The sequence below is a fragment of the Phacochoerus africanus genome, chromosome 4 (genome assembly GCF_016906955.1).
Source record: "Phacochoerus africanus isolate WHEZ1 chromosome 4, ROS_Pafr_v1, whole genome shotgun sequence".
In the NCBI taxonomy this organism is placed as follows: Eukaryota; Metazoa; Chordata; class Mammalia; order Artiodactyla; family Suidae; genus Phacochoerus; species Phacochoerus africanus.
Genome location: NC_062547.1, coordinates 8,198,368 through 8,217,475, shown reverse-complemented (window position 1 = coordinate 8,217,475; position 19,108 = coordinate 8,198,368). Strand labels below are relative to the sequence as shown.

Sequence of the window (19,108 nt, the reverse complement as noted above, 5' to 3'; positions counted from 1 at the left end):
TCATCCCAGCACTGCAGAGACACCAACGATCCAGTTGCACCACAGCTGGCCCTCTGGCCTCTTTGAACAGCCAGGCCTGCTTGTGGCTCAGGGCCTTTGCACTGGCCGTGCCCTCTGCTTAGAATGCCCTTCCCCCAGACAGCTGCTGAGTTCATTCCCTCACCTCCTTCAAGTCTTTGCTCAAGGGTCACCTTCTCAGGGACGCCTGTGCTAACCACTTTAATACTGCAACTCGTTGTCCATCCCTCTGCAGCCCTGATGCCCCTTAGGTGGCTCTAGTTTTTTCTCATGGCACTTAATGTTTACTCTTGTGGTTGTTGTCTGTCTGCCCCTAGTTGAGATGTAAGTTCCCCAAAGGCGGAGATCTTTGTCTGTTTGATTCACTGATGTCCCTGCCTTGCACATAGTAGGTGCTCACTAGAGATTTGTGAATGAACGCATTTGCAGATTAGAGAGTGGTAAATGTGTGGCAGTACTTAATCATGGACGAGGACTGAGTGGGTTCAGAGCTGTGAGAAGACATATATGAGCTCCATCTCTTTTTTTTAAAATTTTATTTATTTATTTATTTATTTGTTTTTGTCTTTTCACCTTTTCTAGGGCCGCTCCCGTGGCATATGGAGGTTCCCAGGCTAGGGGTCGAATCGGAGCTGTAGCCGCCGGCCTACACCACAGCCATAGCAACGCCGGATCCTTAACCCCCTGAGGGAGGCCAGGGATCGAACCCGCAACCTCATGGTTCTGAGTCGGATTCATTAACCACGGAGCCACAATGGAACTCCTGTGCAGAGTTTTCAATGCAGGCTAAAGGCTTTTCCTACCATTTGGACTGGCTGCACAATTTGTCGGGCCCAGTATAAAAGGAAAACGTGAGCCCCTCTTGGTACAAAGTTCAGGAAGGGGACAGAAGAGCAGTAAATCAGGCTCAAGGCCTTTCTAAGAGTCTTCCAGCTGGGCAGAGATGTAATTGGAGCTGGACTCTAGGCAGATTATTCTGGCATGTCTGGTGGGGCAGGTTGGAGGCAGTCTAGGCAGGGAGACCGGTTAGGCAGCCTTGTGAGGCCAGAAGAGCAGGTAGGGTAGAGGTGGGGGCTAAGGGACTTGAGCGAGGAGAGGCATGGAGGGAGTAGAGTTTGCTTAGTCAAGTTTGCTTAGATAGGGGCCAAGGCAGACCCCTGAGTGCAAGTTCCTTTGCTCCTCCAACTCCTTCCCCTTTTCCCTTCCTCTCCGGACCCAAGCCGTGGAGGGGATACTGGGTACAGGAATCAGCAGTGAGTCTCTCTTTGACCACCAGGGGGCAGATCATTCTCATGGATTTTCCAGATGAATTGGGGTGGGGGAATGTCCTCTGTCCTCACCTCTTCCTCTTTTCCCACTTTCACCTCCTCCCTCTGTATCCTTTCACCAACTTCTTCAATGGCTAAGGTGGGGGGTGGGGGGGGTGTCCTGGAGCCCCCCGCCTTTACCAGGACTGTAGGCTATACCTGCTGCTGAGGAAGTATGTTCATAGCGTCCTCTCATTGCTTTTGTTGGTCTGCCTGTTTATCTGACTGACTTAGCCAAGGGCTCTGCTCCACATGCTTGCTGTAGCTGGGAATTGGAAGTCAAGTGTCAAGCACTTTTCCCCCATAAGCCCTTAGGCCTCTCTACTCTGGCGCTTTTGGGGATTTGTTTTTTTTTGTTGTTGTTGTTGTTTTTGCCACACCGATGGCATGTGGAAGTTTCCAGGCCAGGAACTGAACTCACAGGCCACAGCAGCAACCCAAGCCATGGTGGTGACAATGCCAGGTCCTTAACCCACTGCACCACCAGGGAACTCCTGTTGACTTGTTGCTTGACCTTGGTCTCTGGCTCTTGTGGGGATTCTCGCTTCTGCCTATCTTAGGGTGAGTTTGGGGGGATGGTTTTCTAAAATGAGTAGGGCATGCTGAGTGGGGGCCACTTAGAACCAGGGGAATCAGATCAGTCAGCCTACTGCCTCTCCCTGGTGAGACAGTCTACGGGGTAGTTGAAGAGAGGACTCAGGTTGGCCCCTGTTAAAGATAGGGGCCCTGCAGAGATGAGAGGGACCCCAGAGCTCATGAATCTGGTGGTCTCAATTTACTGATAGGGAAGCTGAGACCCAGGGAAGGAAAGGGATTTCTCCAGGTGCTCATTCTTTGGGCCATCCTAAGGAATCTTCATTTTCAGGCAGTTGCTCTTTTCTTTCCCATGAATTTCCTTAGAAGGGATAACTGAAATGTGTATTAAGACGAGAATGTCTCTCCTGCCCTACCTCACAGGGGTATTTAAAAAGGGAACTGGTGTGACTCAATATTGCCATAGAGCGATGTCATTTTGTGCTATTTTGAACAATTAAAAGACTTTTTTTTTTTTGAAGGAAAAAAAAAGGCAACTGAAATTCAAAGATGTTATTTAGAATGTCATCACTGGAACAAAGGCATGGATTCTTTCAAGATAGGGACATTGAGGAGTCTAAACATAGAGATGTTATGTGTTTTTCCAAGATCACACAGCATTTTCTCTGTGCAGAGCTGGGGGTGGAATGCCAGGGCTGGGGGGACCTCTGCAGCCTCTGGCAGTTGGAAGCCAAGGACGTTGACCTAGTGCTTGCCTGAGACCTTGAGGAGCCCTGTGGACTAGATGTGGGATGCATGGATAGATAAATAGAAGCCACGATAGACAATAGCAGGTGATGAACGGTAGGTAGACAGGTAGCAGGCTAACGCTGCATCTGACAGATGACACACATGTTGATAGATAAACTGGATGAGAAATGAAATGGAATTTATGGGCTGACTTTAGAACCAAAGGATGCCAATAGCTAACAGCTTCATTTTCTATTTAGTCAAATAGTAACACGCACGGGGGATCCACACTCCCTGTTCAAGGTTTGAAAATACCCGGAAACTGACGGAAAGAAACGAAGAGTCAGAATCTGGGTACCACCCGAGGGAATGACCCGAAGCTCGCCCGATCTCGGGTGTTGCCGGAAATGGCCGACGACCGCCGTCGGCTCCTGGGCGGGATGGGGGCGTGGCCGGCTCACGGCACGAGGAGCAGCTTCGGGTGCTTCCGGAAACAGCCGAGAGCCCGCGAAGTGGGCGGGGAAAAGCCTGTGGGCATCGCTGGAGTACCCGGGGAGGCTTCGTGGATTTCCGTAAACAGAGCCGAAGCTTGATCTTCGGAATCGAGGAGGTGCGCGCGTCCCCGGGGCTACCTTCTTCGGGTGTTTCCGGAATTCACCCGTAGTCCGTGGCCGGGAGGAGAAGGCGCGCCCCCCTCCCGTTTCAAGCCGCTTCGGATGTTTCCGGCTGCTGCCGGCGGAAAGAGCCGAGGGCCGGCGGTGGTGGCGGCCATGTTGGGAGCAGCAGGTCCGGCGGCGGCTGCCTGGGTGCCGGGCGCGGAGCAGTGCCGCTGAGGGCAGGGGAGGAGCGAGGCAGGCGGCCGGCTGCGGCGGCAGAGAGTAGGCGGAGCGGCGCGGCCCGGCCGAAAGGCGGCACAGCCCAGCCGGGGGTCGGGGGGGTGCGGTCCGGAGCCGCTCGGAGCCGGCGCGGCCTAGCCCGAGCGGCGCATCCCCGGGCTGGCGTGAGCGGCAGCCCGGCCTCCCCGCACCCCCGGCCGGGGCCCATGCGGCGGGTGCCCCTGCTGTGAGAAGCCCCGCCCGGCCGGGCTCCGCGCCTTCCCTTTCCTCCCTTCCTCCAAGCTTCTCGGTTCCCTCCCCCGAGATACCGGCGCCATGTCCAGCGCCCGGACCCCCCTACCCACGCTGAACGAGAGGGACACCGAGCAGGTAAGGAGCCTGAAGGCTCCCCGAATTCTCTGGCTGGGCCCCTGCACCTTGCAGAGCCTCCTCCCTCCTCAGTTCTCCTCGTGCCCCTGCTGCCGTTCTGTAAGCCTCGGCTGCCCTGTCATCTGGCTCCTGGCACCGCACATCCCCCTTCCGAGTCCTGTCCTGGGACCCACCTCGTCCAGACTCCAAGCTGCACACTTGTCTTTCTGCCGACCCCCCCGTCTCCCCTCACCGCCCTCCTGCGCTCTTCCGTGTTACCTCCCCAGCTTCCTCTTCTCTTCCCTTTTTCTCTCAGGGGCCTTTCTGGTCTTCCTCCACCCACGCTTAAAGCAGCCACCCTCCTGCTCCCCCACTAGCACCCTGCGATTTGCCCCAGATCGTTGTCCACCTCTTCCTCCATCCCTCCAGCCTTGCGTCCCCTCCGCCCGCACCGGTTCTCCCAGTCCCGGTTCCCACCCTCGGGGGCCTTGCCCTGGAGTGTGTTCTCAGTCCCTATCCTCTTCCAGTTCCCTAGCGTTTTATGCTGCCTCTTGCTTCTCCACATTGTGCTCGCCGTCTTGCTTGCAACCCACCAGCTCCACCCTCATCACCTTTCCAAATCGTTCGCCTACTCTTGGCTCATCACTTTCCCTTCTCTTCTCCAGGAGCTCCCTGGTGCCTCGCGCTGGCATTTGTTGCTTCCGTGTTTCCCATCCAGCTGTCATGCGCATAGTTTTCCCACAGGTTGTCTTGGGGGTTCCAGTCTTCACCCCCGTCAGAGCCTTTGGATTGGTCACGATCTCTTCCTCTGGGGTGCCCCGGCCTCCTGTTTCTCACTGTGAGCACTTTACCAGCCTGCTCCCTGAGCTCTTCCTGCCGACGGGAAGACATTATTTCGGCCCCACTCCATTAACCGCAACCTGTTGCTCAGATCTTTCCCGGCCCCGCTGCATCACCGTCCTTCCCTTTTTGTCCTCTTAGACCGCGACGCATACCGTGACGCTTCCTTGTCTCTTCACTCCTGCCTCTGGCCCTCTCCATAGTATCTCCCCCCTTGCTTATTGCCTTCCGGTTTCTCTACCCCCACCCTGTCTTCCTTACTGTAGCTCTTGCTCAGGATTGCCTTTCATCTCCATATTAGTCTCCTGCCTTTTTCGCATCATCCTTGTTTTCCCTGCATGTGCTCCTACCCACCCCCTTGTGATTGGCTAGTCTTTGTAACTCTGGCCGGGTATTTTGCATGCTGGTTTCTTGAGCCTCACACTCCCCCTCGTCCTGGCAATCACTGCTATCGTTTGTCACCCAAGCCTTAGCCTTTTCTGTGTCATCTCACCTCTGAGCCGAGGCGTCCACTTACCACCCCTCCCCTTTCTCTCCCCGTCTCCAGTGTCCCTTGCTGCCTGCTCTGTGGAGAGTCCCCTTCCTGTCACACCCTTCTCCGTGGAGAACTTTACAAGGCAGAAACACTTGACTTGAAAAGAGGGCTCTTCTCCTCTTGGGGCTTTCGGTGATTTTTGCATCCTTTTCCCTCATTTCATTCTTTGTTTCCCTCTTGTTCCCTTCTCTCTGCATAGTGCAGTAGAACCTTTGTTATATCCTCTTGCAGGTTAATGTCTTTCTCTGAAAAATCTTCCCCTCTTTTCACTTTCCTGCGTTTTTCTCTCGTTACTCCCTCACTCTGTCATCCAGGCAGTCAGGAACTCAAGAGGAGCTCTGGATAAGTTTTTCTACGCGGTGGTTGGCGCTTTAGTTACTGATGGATTGATTGATTGCTTCTGGGGGTGAAACAGGGGTGGAGAGGGAGGGATGGTTGATTTCCATTTCAGCACTGGGTTTGGCAGTGGCTCTGCAGGGACCGAGGTCTTTGGAAATAGGAGCATCGTCTGTATCTCACTGTCTTTCCCTCGCATGCCAGCTGTTTCTCTCTCCTTATGGGGAACTGCTTTCTAGAGGCCCTCTCGAGGGTGCCTCTTCCATTTTTTTTTTTCCTATTATTTCAGCAACCTTTATTTTAGCAGGTAAATCCTGCGTAACCAGAGGACTTTCCCAGACTGTTGATTCTGAGCTGGTAGGAGGAAGCTAAGTGACTGACTGGCACCCTGAGGCATCTGGGGAGTGGCAGTCGAGTGCCTACTCTCTGAGTGAGGCTGTGGGGGGCATTGTGTTCAGCAAAGTAGGGTAACAGTGTCTCAGTGTGGTTTCTTTGTGCTGTTTACTCATTGGGAATGTGTTCTTGCCATGGTCTTTTTCTTGTGATGTGTGCATTGATTTCTTTTCTTCCCTGCAATGGATGAGCACATAGTAGGAACTCAGTGCGCACCCACTGATTTTATGATAGCAGAACTGTGGGAGTCATTTGGGAGCATAGGCTCCTCCTTGATAACTTTGTCCAGGGCACTGGCTGCATACATTGTCGTCCTGTTCCAAATTTTGAATTACTCATCCCGTTTCCACTCTATGGATTTAAGTTCCCCTGAGCCACTTCATCGCTTCTGCTGTCCTTCTCAGTGTAGTAGCGCTATTGCCTTGATAATAAGTCTCATTCTAGTAAAAGCATGGACTTTAAAGGAGTTCCCGTCGTGGCTCAGTGGTTAATGAACCCAACTAGCATCTGTGAGGATGCAAGTTTGATCCCTGGCCTCGCTCAGTGGGTTAAGGATCTGGCATTGCCCTGAGCTGTGGTGTAGGTTGCAGATGCAGCTCGGATCTGGTGTGGCTGTGGTGCAGGCCGGCAGCTACAGCTCCAATTAGACCCCTAGCCTGGGAACCTCCATGTGCCACAGGTGCGGCCCTAAAAAGACAACCCCCCCCCCAAAGACCCAAAAACCTTTCAGGAGTTCCCATTGTGGCTTAGTGGTAATGAACCCGACTAGTATCCATGAGGACTCAGGTTCGATCCCTGGCTCCGCTCAGTGGGTTAAGGTTCCCAAGTTACTGTGGCTGTGGTGTAGGCCAGCAGCTGCTGCTCCAATTTGACCCCTAGCCTGGGAACTTCCATATGCCTCAGGTGTGGACCTAAAAAGACAAAACAAAACAAAAAAACACCTTTCAGAGAGTTTCTTGGTGTCTCAGTGGGTTAAGGATTCAGTGTTGTTACTGCAGTGGCTTGGGTTTCTGCTGTGGTGTGGATTCGATCGTGACATAGGCACAACCAAAAAAACAAACCAACCCAAAAAACCACCTTACAGGCAGGTGCTGATATATATTCTTTTAATTTTAAAAATTTACTTATTTATTTTGGTCGGCCCTGGAAGTTCCCAGACCAGGGATCGAACCCTCACCACACCTGTGGCAAGGCCAGATCCTTAACCCACTGTGCCACCCCGGAGCTTCCGCCAGTATTTTTTAAAACAAGAAAAAAGGCAAGCAGCAGCTTCTCTGGTCTGAGGTCCAGGGAGGCGTGAAGCACTGGTCTCCTTTAGATCATGTTTCTAGGTGAGTCCAGAAAGCTCTTCTTAGTCCTATTGGCGATTCTGGCTAAAGTAGTCATTGCATAAGCCTTAACTTTGTGAAATAAAAAGCAAGGGATTTGGTCAGGTCGATTTCTTTCCCCCAAAGGTCTTTTATTACCTTATTTAGATTTAAATTATTTAAATTGGTTTCACCAGAAAATAGGTAAACAAACTGTGCTGGTTGTCTTCCAGCTCCAATCTCTTCTTGCTCTTTCTCTCCCCCTTTCTCTAAAACATGTGGCTGATGAGAGGCTGTTTCTAGGAGTTCTTTGATCACATCTGAATTAAACACACATACACGCTCACACGCAGAAAATGTTGAAGCATAAAAATAAATCTTGCGTTGCAGAGAGATTGCCTCTTTGCTGTCGACTCTGCTTTTAACAGTGAAAGTAGGAGATAAAAGAAAGTCAAGCCCTGTCTTTATTGTGATTTTTGCGACACCTGATTGCAGATGTGCTTTTTCACTCATAGACTCTTCTTCCTTTTGCAAAGGAGGGTTGTGACCTAGGGCTGGTAGTTTGAGGGGATCTTAGTTTGTGAGCTGAGCTTTCTGTTCACTTTTCCAAATGGCTCTGCTGGCCTGGAGGCTTGGCAGTGGTGAAAGCAATCAGTGAGATGACTGTTTGTCTTCCAGCCAGCAGTAGCAGCTATAGGCAAGTGGAGAGGGCTTTCTCTAACACTTGGTAGAGGGCCTCCAGGGCTTCAGACCTGCCCCACCCCAGGGCCTTGGGAACCATGAGGGAGGGCTCTTGTGAGAAAGTGGGAGACTTTCACTGCCCACTCCGCCTCTGCTGCCGTGGGCGAGGGAGGGGGCTGCTGTCTTCCTTCCAGGGAGCCAGTGGCATTGTTTATTCTCTCAGATGGTTCTGGGAAGAGGTGGTTGGAAGTCTGGGTGAGAGAGCAAATCTGACTTTTAGGATCCTGTAAAGAGTCACTCCAAACACACATATCCCTTGGATCCCAGTGTTGATTCTGGCTGAATGTTTCACTGAATAATCTGGTTTTAGTGTTGTCTCAGAGAGAGCTCGGCTAGCTCTTGTTTCACTCCCTGTTCTGCAAGCTGGGCAGCAAGCATCATGCTCTGGGTGCTGACTCTGACCTTTGCCCTTTGACTCTGGCCAGGGGCTCCAGTGGTGCTCTTTCTGGTCCAGGGGTGTGGTTGAATGTCAGACCACATAGTCTCATTTTATGCTTGGCCCTCAAAATCAGGAAAGAGGTGGTGTTAGAGCAAGGGCTCGAGGAGTTCTTAAGTTCATAGAGTTGCCATACCACAACTGTTGAACCTGGTGAAGGTAACTACCCAGTGAGTTGTAATAGTTTCTCTCCAGTCTGTGGACTTGGGAAATAGTTAAACAATGGATACAAGGTGGTCATTGAAATTGGCTTGCTTCACATTGAGATCAAGTTTGCACAGGAATAACTAAATCTTTCGAATGACAACCAAGGATTGGGCTCGATTATTTTTTTAGCATAAATGTCTTAAACAGAGTTGATGTGAGGTAGGAAAAGACTGAGAGTTTGTCTTCTGAGAGGTTTGCACAGTTAGAGCTCTTGGGAGTCAAAAACTTTTCAGACTAGACTGCTTCCCCTTTGGACAGAACAACCTAATTCTCAGTGGGCATTTGACCAGAACTAACCCATGCCTTCATGAGCTCGTTCCCATTGAGCACTTAGCCACCTGGCTGGCATTTCTCTTCTCCCAGGAGCTTCTATGACTTTCCTATATATGTATTATGTCGACTTAAATGAATATTTTATGCCTAGAGTGCAGCCAAGCCTCAGACTTCGTGGCCCATTATCGACTAGTGAGGTGGGGGCTGGGCGCCACCCTTGGCCCCATGATAGCGTCTCTGCCAAATGGACTCCCCCTAGCAGCACTCTGAAGCCCATTAATGGATTGGGATGAAGTAACCTCAGCAGATGGAAAGGGCGAGGAGGGTGGTTGTCCTTCCTTTCTCGAGACTGTGTGATGAGGCTTTCCTGCAGAAACCAGGTCCAGCCCCAGCTCCCTCCACTTGGTTAAGCTGTAGACTTTGACTGCTAGGCCTCTGCTTGGAGAGCAGGTGTGGAAGGGCTTTGCTCTTAGTCGTGGTGCTGCTGCCATGTTCGCCGCTTTTACAAAGCGAAAATTGAGAGGGATGTGGGAAGGGTGGGTAGAGTTTAAACCTGGCCCTTCCTCCTTCAGCGGAAGTTCAGCAAAATGACAAACCAGATAAGTGACAGGGTTTCTCTCTCTCTCTCTCTCTTTTTTTTTTTTTTTTTTTGTGCCATACCTGAGGCATTCAGAAATTCCTTGGCCAGGGATCAAACTCATGCCACAGCAGTGACAATGCCGGATCCTTAACTGCTAGGCCACCAGGGAACTCCCTCTTTCTCTTGATGGTAGATTCCAGTATTTGTACATTTTGCACTTGAAGCTTGGATTCTCCAGGCTTTCTCCCAGCCTTCATCAAACATGAGTGAGTCACTGAAGTGTTATCTATGCATTTTCCTCTTCTGTCTCAACAAAGGGAAGGGTAAGCCTTACAAACCGTGGAGGAGGAAACCACCCATTTCACACTTGTGGCCTGGGGAGAGGCCCTCTATTCCATGTCAACTCTGAAAGTTTTAGCTCTCAGAGCAGAATGTTTCTACCCCACCACACCCCCCTTGGTGCAGGCCATTGAATATCATTGCGCTTTTTTAGACTTTGAGATGGTGCATCGGGTTCTGAAAAAAACACCAAGAGAAAATCTGGTCCCTTGGTTTCTAGTTACCTCAAAAGAGGAGGGATCCCAGTTCCTTCACTTGCCCACTAGGCCTCCTCCTTTAGGGGGTATAAGTGGGTTAGATCCCTTCATCTGCATGTCTGTTTTTGTCTAGAGTGTTTGAGGTGTCTCAGTCCCTGTGGGGATTTTTCCCACAGGTGGGTCTTTGAGTTGGTGCTCGTTCCCCTGACTTCCATTTATTCCTTACATCTCTTAATAGAAAAGGGCAAAAAGGGCAAAAAAATATATTTCCTCTTGTGTAGCAAATGATTGATTTTAGGCTCAGGAAGTTATAGAGTAACAAGCTTTGGTAGAAGAGAGGGTGAGATGGACCCTGGTGTTGGTGGCTGGGTGGACCCTGTGGGACAAATGAGGAGTGTGGGGAGAGAGGAGGGAAGGGTTCAAAGACTGGCTCCCAGCCCCCTTTTTCTTTTTAACCTGAGGAAGGCGGAGTAGACCAGCGGCTTCTCTGTAGAACCAGTCGGGCTGGTTTTGGGCCGCCTCGGCCTATTTTCTTCTGTGCTCTTTGGGAAGGTGGCCATATAAAGATCTGCCCCCTCTGGGGCTCTGTGCATCGAGGCATGGGTTTGGATGGTGTCTGTAAACAACCCCTGATACTGAATGAGTCTCCATGCTGGGGCTCTTTAGTGAGTGGGCTTTGCTTACTCCTCATGCTGCTCAAAGCACCTTTGTCTTACACACCTTTCCCTGGAAGCTGAGATACAACTCCTTTTCTTTGCAGTTTGCAGCTTGGCAGAAGGCCCTCATCCTGGCCGGGAGGTCTGGGTTTGGCTCCCCACTCCTGGATCTGGAAGGGAGTCGGAACTCCTGATTCTGGGCTGTTGCGATTAGCTATTAATCCTACCAGACCCCAGACCTTTTGGATCGGTGCATAAGGCTCACTGCGGAGGAAAAAGGAGAGGAAATAGTTTTTTGTCTTTGGCAGCTCAACAGGTACTTGGGCCATGGGGACCTGTTTGAGTTTGTCTCTGATCACGGCACCTGTAGGAGAGGTGGGAGCCATCGTCCCCATGTGCTGACACTTTGTGAGCAGCAGTGGGGATCTTTCTCAGGGACACAGCAGGATTCTGGGGCTCCTCTCGTGACTGCCTGTGCTGCTGAGGTAGCAGGATTCTTTCCCCGTCTCCCACTAAGCAGAAAACTCCCAGGTTCCAGAGCTTGGTGATTCATGAGTGAAGTCACCTGCAGGCAGAGCTCTAACCTATGTCCTTGCTGCTACTCCAGTGATCTGCTCATTGTTTCTCCTGAGCACCATTTTACTGAAGTGTTTGGTTTTGGTTACTGGTGACCTGTATCCAGGGCGGCCCCCTTTTTCCTCCACCTTCTTTAGACCCAAGGGTCTGCTGGCTTTCCCTTGTCCTGTGAACTCCCCTACCTCCCCTCCACAGACGGCCACCTTTTGACTGTCTTTGCAGTAGTGTTGGCAGCACTTGTGGCTTGTTGCTTTGTTTTTGCCCACAAGAGTTTGAATTACTGGTTCTCCAGTGACAGGAAGTGGGGCCCCTTAGGCCCTCTTGGTCTCGCATAGTGTTCTGATCGAGTTGAGCTCATGGCCAATCTGAAAGGCAATCCCAGCACTTTTGGACTTCCAATGAATGGCTGTGAGAATGGGCTCTGCAGTTGGATTCCCTGTATTGGAATTTTGGGTCCCTAGCCTGGGAACCTCCATATGCCGCGGGAGCAGCCCAAGAAATGGCAAAAAGACAAAAAAAGAAAAAAAAAAGTGTAGTTATTTACAGTGTTCTGCCAATTTCTGCTATAGAGCAAAGTGACTCAGTCTTCCATATATATAGATACACATTCTTTTTTGTTTGTTTGTTTTTGTTTTTTAGGCCCACACCCTTGGCATATGGAGGTTCCCAGGCTAGGGGTTGAATCGGAACTGTAGCCGCCAGCCTATGCCAGAGCCACAGCAACGCGGGATCCAAGCCGTGTCTGCAACCTAAACCACAGCTCACGGCAGCACCGGATCCTTAACCCACTGAGCGAGGCCAGGGATCGAACCCGCAACCTCATGGTTCCTAGTCGGATTTGTTAACCACTGCGCCATGACGGGAACTCCATTTATACATTCTTGTTTTATATTCTTTCCCATCACGGTCTGTCTCAGGAGATTGAGTTCCCTGTGCTACAGAGTAGGACCTTGTTGTTTGTCCATTCTAAATGCGATAGTTCACATCTGCTAACCACCAACTCCCAGTCTATCCCACTCCCTCTCCCCTCCCCCTTGGCAACCATAAGTCTGTCCTCTGTGTCTATCTGTCTCTGTTTTGTAGATAGGTTCATTTGTGCCATATTTTAGATTCCACATGTAAGTGATAATTGTGTGGTATTTATCTTTCTCTTTCTGACTGACTTCACTTAGTATGATAATTTCTAGTTGCATCCACGTTGCTGCGAATGACATTATTTTGTACTTCCTGAGGGCTGAGTAGTATTCCATTGTGTATGTGTAAGTTTGTCTTTTTACCAGTCAGCTATCTGAAAGAAAACAGAATGCTGTTGGAGAGGTTTATGTACTTTTGGAAGCACTTTTAAAAGGAAAGTTTGTTTATATAGTTTTTTTTTTTTGGTGGGAGGGGCGATAGTTTATTTATAAGACATCAATATTATGCGACTTTATTAAAGAAAACATAAAAATCAGCTGTACTTCAATAAGACTTGAAAAAAAAAAAACCAAAAATGAAAACTCCAAAAAACCGAAACCCCTTACTATGTGTTGTATAGCACAGGGAACTAACTCTACTCAATATTCTGTGATAACCTATATGGGAAAAGAATCTGAAAAAGAATGGATGGAGTTCCTGCTCTGGCACAGTGGGTTAAGAACCTGACTGCAGCAGCTCAGGTCACTGTAGAGACGTGGATTGGATCCTGGGGCCTGGAGCAGTGGTTAAAAGGATGCCACGTTGCTGCAGCTGAGGGGGTAGGTCACAGCTGTGGCTTGGATTCAGTCCCTGGCCTGGGAACTTCCATATCTTGTGGATGCAGCCATTAAAAAATAAATAAATAAAAGGATATGTGAATCACTTTGTTGCACAGCAGAAATTATCTCAACATTGTAAGTCAACTATACTTCAGTAAAACTTTAAAAATTGAAAAAACAGAAAAGATGGGAGTTCCCACTGTGGCCAGCGGAAACGAATCCAACTAGGAATCATGGCCTTGCTCAGTGGGTTAAGGATCCGGCGTTGCTGTGAGCTGTGGTGTGGGTTGCAGGTGCTGCTCTGATCTGGCGTGGCTGTGGCTGTGGCCAGCAGCTGTAGCTGCAATTCGACCCCTAGCCTGGAAACTTGCATATGCCTCCAGTGTGGCCCTAAAAAACCAAAAAAACAAAAAGGAAAGAAAAGAAAACACATACCACTGCCTGCCCATATTTCTGTGTTGTGACTGTGATGATCCACAGTCACTGAGCTTGGGGTATCTGGGTGTTGGGGTCTGGGTGTTAGAGGAGGCCCCACCTGTGAGCTCGGGGACCTCGTTCATGGTGTTCCTTTCTTCACCGGCAGTATTTACCCTTTGGCAACAGGAGAAAGGTCCCAGTTTCTCTTAAAAACTACGTGGGAACTTGGGCAGCCAGTGATTTAGGTTCCTTTTTCACTCTCCGAGGGCCCTTCAAGGGCAAGTTCTTGTTACCTTTGTTGGCTCCTCTGAAGTGAGAAGGAAACCTTCCCATCGTGAAGCCTAAGTAGGAGGTGGGAACAGTCATCCCAGTGGCCCCTGTGGATTTTTGGACTTTGAATCTTAGGCTGAGCTTTCCGTCTCAGGTGGTTCCCGCTGATGTTCCTAGAGCCTGGATGCCCTGTCAGGATGGCGAGTAAGTTGCTTAGTTTTTTCGCAAGGCCACAGTGGCCTGGGAGGAAGGTAACAGTGTCCCTGCGGAGCCCATCAGGGAGTTTCTTTCACTGCATTTTCCTCTTCCTTTTGACCCCTCTGCTGACTTGTCTCACTTCCTTTTTTTTTTTTTTTTTTCTCTTTGGTTTCTTTGAACTCTGTTCCTTCATTATCACTGTCCATCTTGGGTTTTCATCTCCACGTCCCACTGCCTTACTCATTTCTGAGCCTCTTTTGTGGCATGGCTCAGGAAAGGAATTTTGATAGTCTGAGATCTCCTTCATGTATGGAGTCCCAGAACCACCCAGGCCTTTCTTTCTCCTGTTCCTCTGATTTCTGTAAAGTTAAGGATGCATTGCTTTAGAAAACATTTTTTTTTTCTTGGAACTGCCTTCCTCAGTAAAGCCAGGCTTGGCAACTCGACAGCTTACTGGAGGGGGCATCCCTCTTTTCCTGGTGACAGGGTCCAAACAGCTCTGACCAGGACTCCCATAGCTCTAGACCTTGTCTTGTGAGAGCTCGGAGGAGGCATTTATTAATTTTGGTAGCACAATATTGAACTTGGTTCTCAAAATGTCCTCAGGGTCCTCAGGATCTGTTTGGTGGTTACACAAAATCAGAATAATTTTCATTGTAACATTAGGGCAGTGTTTGCCTGTTTGACTCTCATTCTCTCACCAAGATGCAGTGGAGTTTTCCAGAGGCTAAATGGTGTGTCTTGACATCATCACTCTTGGCTGATGGAATGTGTGCTTCTTTATTTTTGTGTTTCCCAGAATTTTTAAGGTAGTATTTTAAGGTATAAACATGGGTGTTTTCAGTGATAAACTCGATTTGTTCTCAGTACTGCTGTTGTGCTCCTACTCGTTTTCTTTGGTTATACCGGCTATATTTACTCTCTCAACCGCATTATTGTCCAATAAATAGTTATTTTGAAATCCCAGGGTTATCCTGGAACCTTCAAGGAAACACAAGAAGTAAGTACAACTTGCGACACTTATTTGTAAAAACTTTTGGGGAAACTTCTCATTTTAAAAATTTTACTTATAATTTAGCATTTAATTCTGTTTTAGAAGAAAATAATATTTCTTTTCTATTTTATAAGGAAGAATTGTTGACTTCCTTATAAGGGAGGTTGGTAGGCCTGCTTTCTAAACACATAACTGCCAGCTCTGTCCACTGCAGTTGGACATATCAGCAAGTGAAAGAGAGGGATTTACTCTGAGGAAGCTGGGCAGGAATGAAAAAATGGAAAGAAATGAAATCATAATGAAAGTTATCTTCTCAGCTTTATAGCTCCTAATAATGTACTTTACTGTGTCTTATGCAACAGAGTGTTTTCATGTAGTATTATGGTGCCAGTTAAGTTGCAGCATCGTTTCAAGACCGGTCAGAGTTTAAAGAAAAAGGAATTGTGTGTTTTAAGTATACATGTCATGGTCTCTTTAAAAGCCAAAATTTGTTCCAGCTTTTCCACCTAGAAATGACAAAGCCACTGAAGCCTCTTATAAGTTATCACATTGCTTTGGCTGCAAAAGCCCACCCAGTAGCTGGAGAGATTAATGAGGTTCAGAACAGCTGACATTCCTGAATGCCCACTGGATGAACAGTCAGTAAAGTTCAGGGCACTGCCACTTCATATGTAACTGTGACTCATCGAATTAAAGATTTAGCCGGGAACATGAAGACTGAGTTAATATCTTGTTTACAGAATTTTACTTTCACCTCACAAATTATAGACATGGCTTGATCTGTATCAGCACTAACTACACTTCAAAAAATATTTTCTTTTATGTGATTGCTCAGCAACAAACACAAGTTGTGATAAATGTGCAAAGGGTTGAATAACCTTTATGACTCTCTTGGTTTATCCTGGAACACTTCGTTTCCATTTGTGCTGTTGGTGCAGAAGCAGTGACCAAGAAGGCTGCTGGCACCGTAACGTATCAGAGCAGTGGCACCCAGCTCTGCTGGTGGCCATAGTCATGGACCTTCCTGGTACACATCTGTGGTTTAAAAAAAGCCATCGTCACTTAAGAATGTACTGGTGGGAGTTCCTTAGTGGCTCAGTGGGTTAAGGATGGATCCTGCATTGTCACTGCTGTGGCACGGGTTTGATTCCTTGCCTGGGAACTTCTGCATGCCGTGGATGTGGCCAAAAAAAAGAATGTCTTCGTTGAAGCACTAAAAATTATATTTTCAATTAAATATCAACCCTCAAATAAAGGTTTCTGATATTCCAAGTGATTAAATGAAAAGTATCCTTGGAGCATTGCTGCTCTATACTGTGGTCTAACCGTCTAGAAAAAATGCACTTGTGTGTTGGAGCTGAACCAGCTGCATGGATCATCATTTTTTACTTGAAATAATAATTGATGGACAAACGGTAGTTATTCATACATTAGTATTTAGTGGGTGTTTTCTTGAAATTGAACAAAGTGAGCCTCTCACTGTTGCCAGTGATAAAATTCAAGTTTTCAGGCAAAAATCAGAATTTTGGAAAATTTGTATTTGTTAAAGACTTTTTTGATGAGATTGGTGGTAGGACTAATGGAATGTGATTTTTTGATACTGAATGAAATGCCAATATTGGGAGATGCTGCGTAATTCGGTGAAGGAATATTTCCTTGATTTTCAGTGGGTAAAAGAGCCATCGGAAATGCAGGATGACCAGTGGATTTTAATGTAAAAATACGCAAACGTTTCATTGATCAAATTTCAGATTGCACATTGCAACCAGTCTTTAAAAACTACTGCTTGTGGAGTTTTGGACTATTATCAAAAAAGAAAATCCAGAGTTCCTGTTGTGGCTCAGCAGTAACGAACCAGACTAGTATCCATGAGGATGCAGGTTCGGTCCCTGGCCTCACTCAGTGTGTTAAGGATCCGGTGTTGCTGTGAGCTGCAGGTCACAGACATGGCTCGGACCTGGCATTGCTGTGTCTGTGGCTTAGGCCGGCAGCAGCTACAGCCCTGATTTGACCTCTAGCCTGGGAACCTCCATATGCCGTGGATACAGCCCTAAAAAGCAAAGAAAGAAAGAAAATCCTCAGTATTCGAGGATTTTTCCAACTACACATCTGTGTGAAAATGAGATTTTATTTATGTCTTTCAACCAGAACAACATATGGAAACACATTGAATGCAGAAACAGATATGAGAAGTTAGCTTTCTTCCATTAAGCTAGACGTTAAGATAACCAGGAATCTAAAAGAGCAATTCTTGTTATAAATTTCATTTTCATAAAAAATAAGTTACTTGTTTAAGCATGTGATGGGTTTATTCTTTTGAATAAAGAAAAATAATTTTAAAAATTGTTTCAATTTCTAATAAGGTTGATAGCTAGAACCTACATAAACAAAAGATCTTTGCAATCTTTCATACGTTTTTTAAGAGTGTAGAGAGTTTTTGGGTGAAAAGTGAGAATACCTTTGTTGTAGACAAAACTTGGGTTTATTTTCCTAAGTCTTGGCCTGGTTACCTGCAAGTGACTTCATAGGGAGCCCTTGTTTGCAATTCCCAACCCCTATAATAATCCCTTCCTGGACCTCAGAGACTTTGACCTGAATGAGCTTATTTCCTTCTTCTAATATATATATATATATATATATATATATATATATATATGTATATATATATATATAGCATTGGCCTTTGAGGGTTTTGTTGTTGTTTTACCTATGGTTTATTTCCTCCCTTTTTTCTCTTTATTCCCTATTTTTTTCCTTTTTCTCATTTTCCCTTTGTCTTTATTCTTTTATTTTTAATTTTTCTCATTTAAAAATTTTTTTATGCTTTAGTTTGGGGGGTGTCTGGCATTGTGTTTGATTGCTTTATAAGATCAGTTTGTCAGGTGGACTTTTGTATATGTGAAATTATGTTTTGGAAAGCATAGTTTTTCCATCAAAAGTAACTTTATGTTTACACGTAATGGGTTTATTAATGTTCTTTTAAATGAATGGATACATATTTATTTATTTATTTATTTATTTACTTTTTTTGTCTTTTTGCTATTTCTTGGGCCACTCCTGCGGCATATGGAGGTTCCCAGGCTAGGGGTCCAATCGGAGCTGTAGCCACCGGCCTACGCCAGAGCCACAGCAACGCAGGATCCGAGCCGCGTCTGCAACCTACACCACAGCTCACGGCAACGCCAGATTGTTAACCCACTGAGCAAGGCCAGGGATCGAACCCGCAACCTCATGGTTCCTAGTCGGATTCGTTAACCACTGCGCCACGACGGGAACTCCTGAGTGGATACATATTTAAATCTTTTGTCGTATTAATTTCTAATACAGAAAATATGAATAGATATAATCCATATAAACAAAAGCTTTTGGAGAACTCGGTTTTGTGTGTGTGTGTGTGTGTGTGTGTGTGTGTCTTTCTAGGGCTGCATCTGTTCCCATGCTAGGGGTCGAATTGGAGCTATAGTTGCTGGTCTACACCACAGCCATAGCTGTGCAGGATCCAAGCAGCAACTGTGACTTACACCACAGCTCAGTAGTTAACAAATCCTCCTAGAAACCATGAGGTTGAGGGTTCGATCCCTGGCCTTGCTCAGTGGGTTAAGGATCTGGCGTTGCCGTGAGCTGTGGTGTAGGTTGCAGACGCGGCTCAGATCCCATGTTGCTGTGGCTCTGGCATAGGCTGGTGGCTATAGCTCTGATTCGACCCCTAGCCTGGGAATCTTCCATATGCCGTGGGAGCTGCCCTAGAAAAGGCAAAAAGACCAAAAAAAAAAAAAAAAAATTAGAGCCACAGCTGCCGGCCTACACCACAGCCACAGCAACACAGGATCTGAGCCACATCTTCAACCTACACTGCAGCTCACAGCAACATTGGATCCTTAACCCACTGAGCAGGACCAGGGATCAAACCCATGTCCTCATGGATGCTGGTCAGGTACTGAGCCACAATGGGAACTCCACATTATGAATTTTTTTTAGCAATTAAATTTTGGGATCATTTTAAACTTAGAAGAGTTGCAAAAATAGTCCAAAGTGTTCTTGTACATTTTTCATGCAGCTTCCCCTTGTGTTAGTATCTTACGTAACTATAGAACATGTATCAAAGCTAAGAATCAATCTTGGGGAGTTCCCGTTGTGGCTCAGCAAGTTGAGGGCCCCGCATTGTCTCTCTGAGGATTCAGGTTCAGTCAGTCCTTGGCCTGGCTCAGTGGGTTAAGGATCTGGTGCTGCTGCAAGCTGTGGCATAGGCTGCAGATGGGACTCAGATTCGGTGTTGCCATGGCTGTGGTCTAGGCCCCAGGCGCAGCT

The 19,108-nt window shown here is 47.6% G+C and overlaps 1 protein-coding gene across 4 annotated transcripts in view; it reads left to right on the top strand.

Annotated features, from left to right (window-relative positions):
- Positions 1-3,169: 3,169 nt before the first annotated feature.
- MARK2 (microtubule affinity regulating kinase 2) overlaps positions 3,170-19,108 on the top strand; it is a 61,181-nt gene continuing 45,242 nt past the window's right edge. Inside the window, exon 1 of one of the 4 annotated variants that reach the window (XM_047775439.1) lies at positions 3,170-3,793. In XM_047775439.1, the coding sequence (XP_047631395.1) occupies positions 3,740-3,793 (54 nt within the window). In that variant the 5' untranslated portion in view covers positions 3,170-3,739. The remainder of the gene's footprint in view (positions 3,794-19,108) is intronic. The other 3 variants (XM_047775433.1, XM_047775438.1, XM_047775435.1) reach the window with 3 other exon arrangements.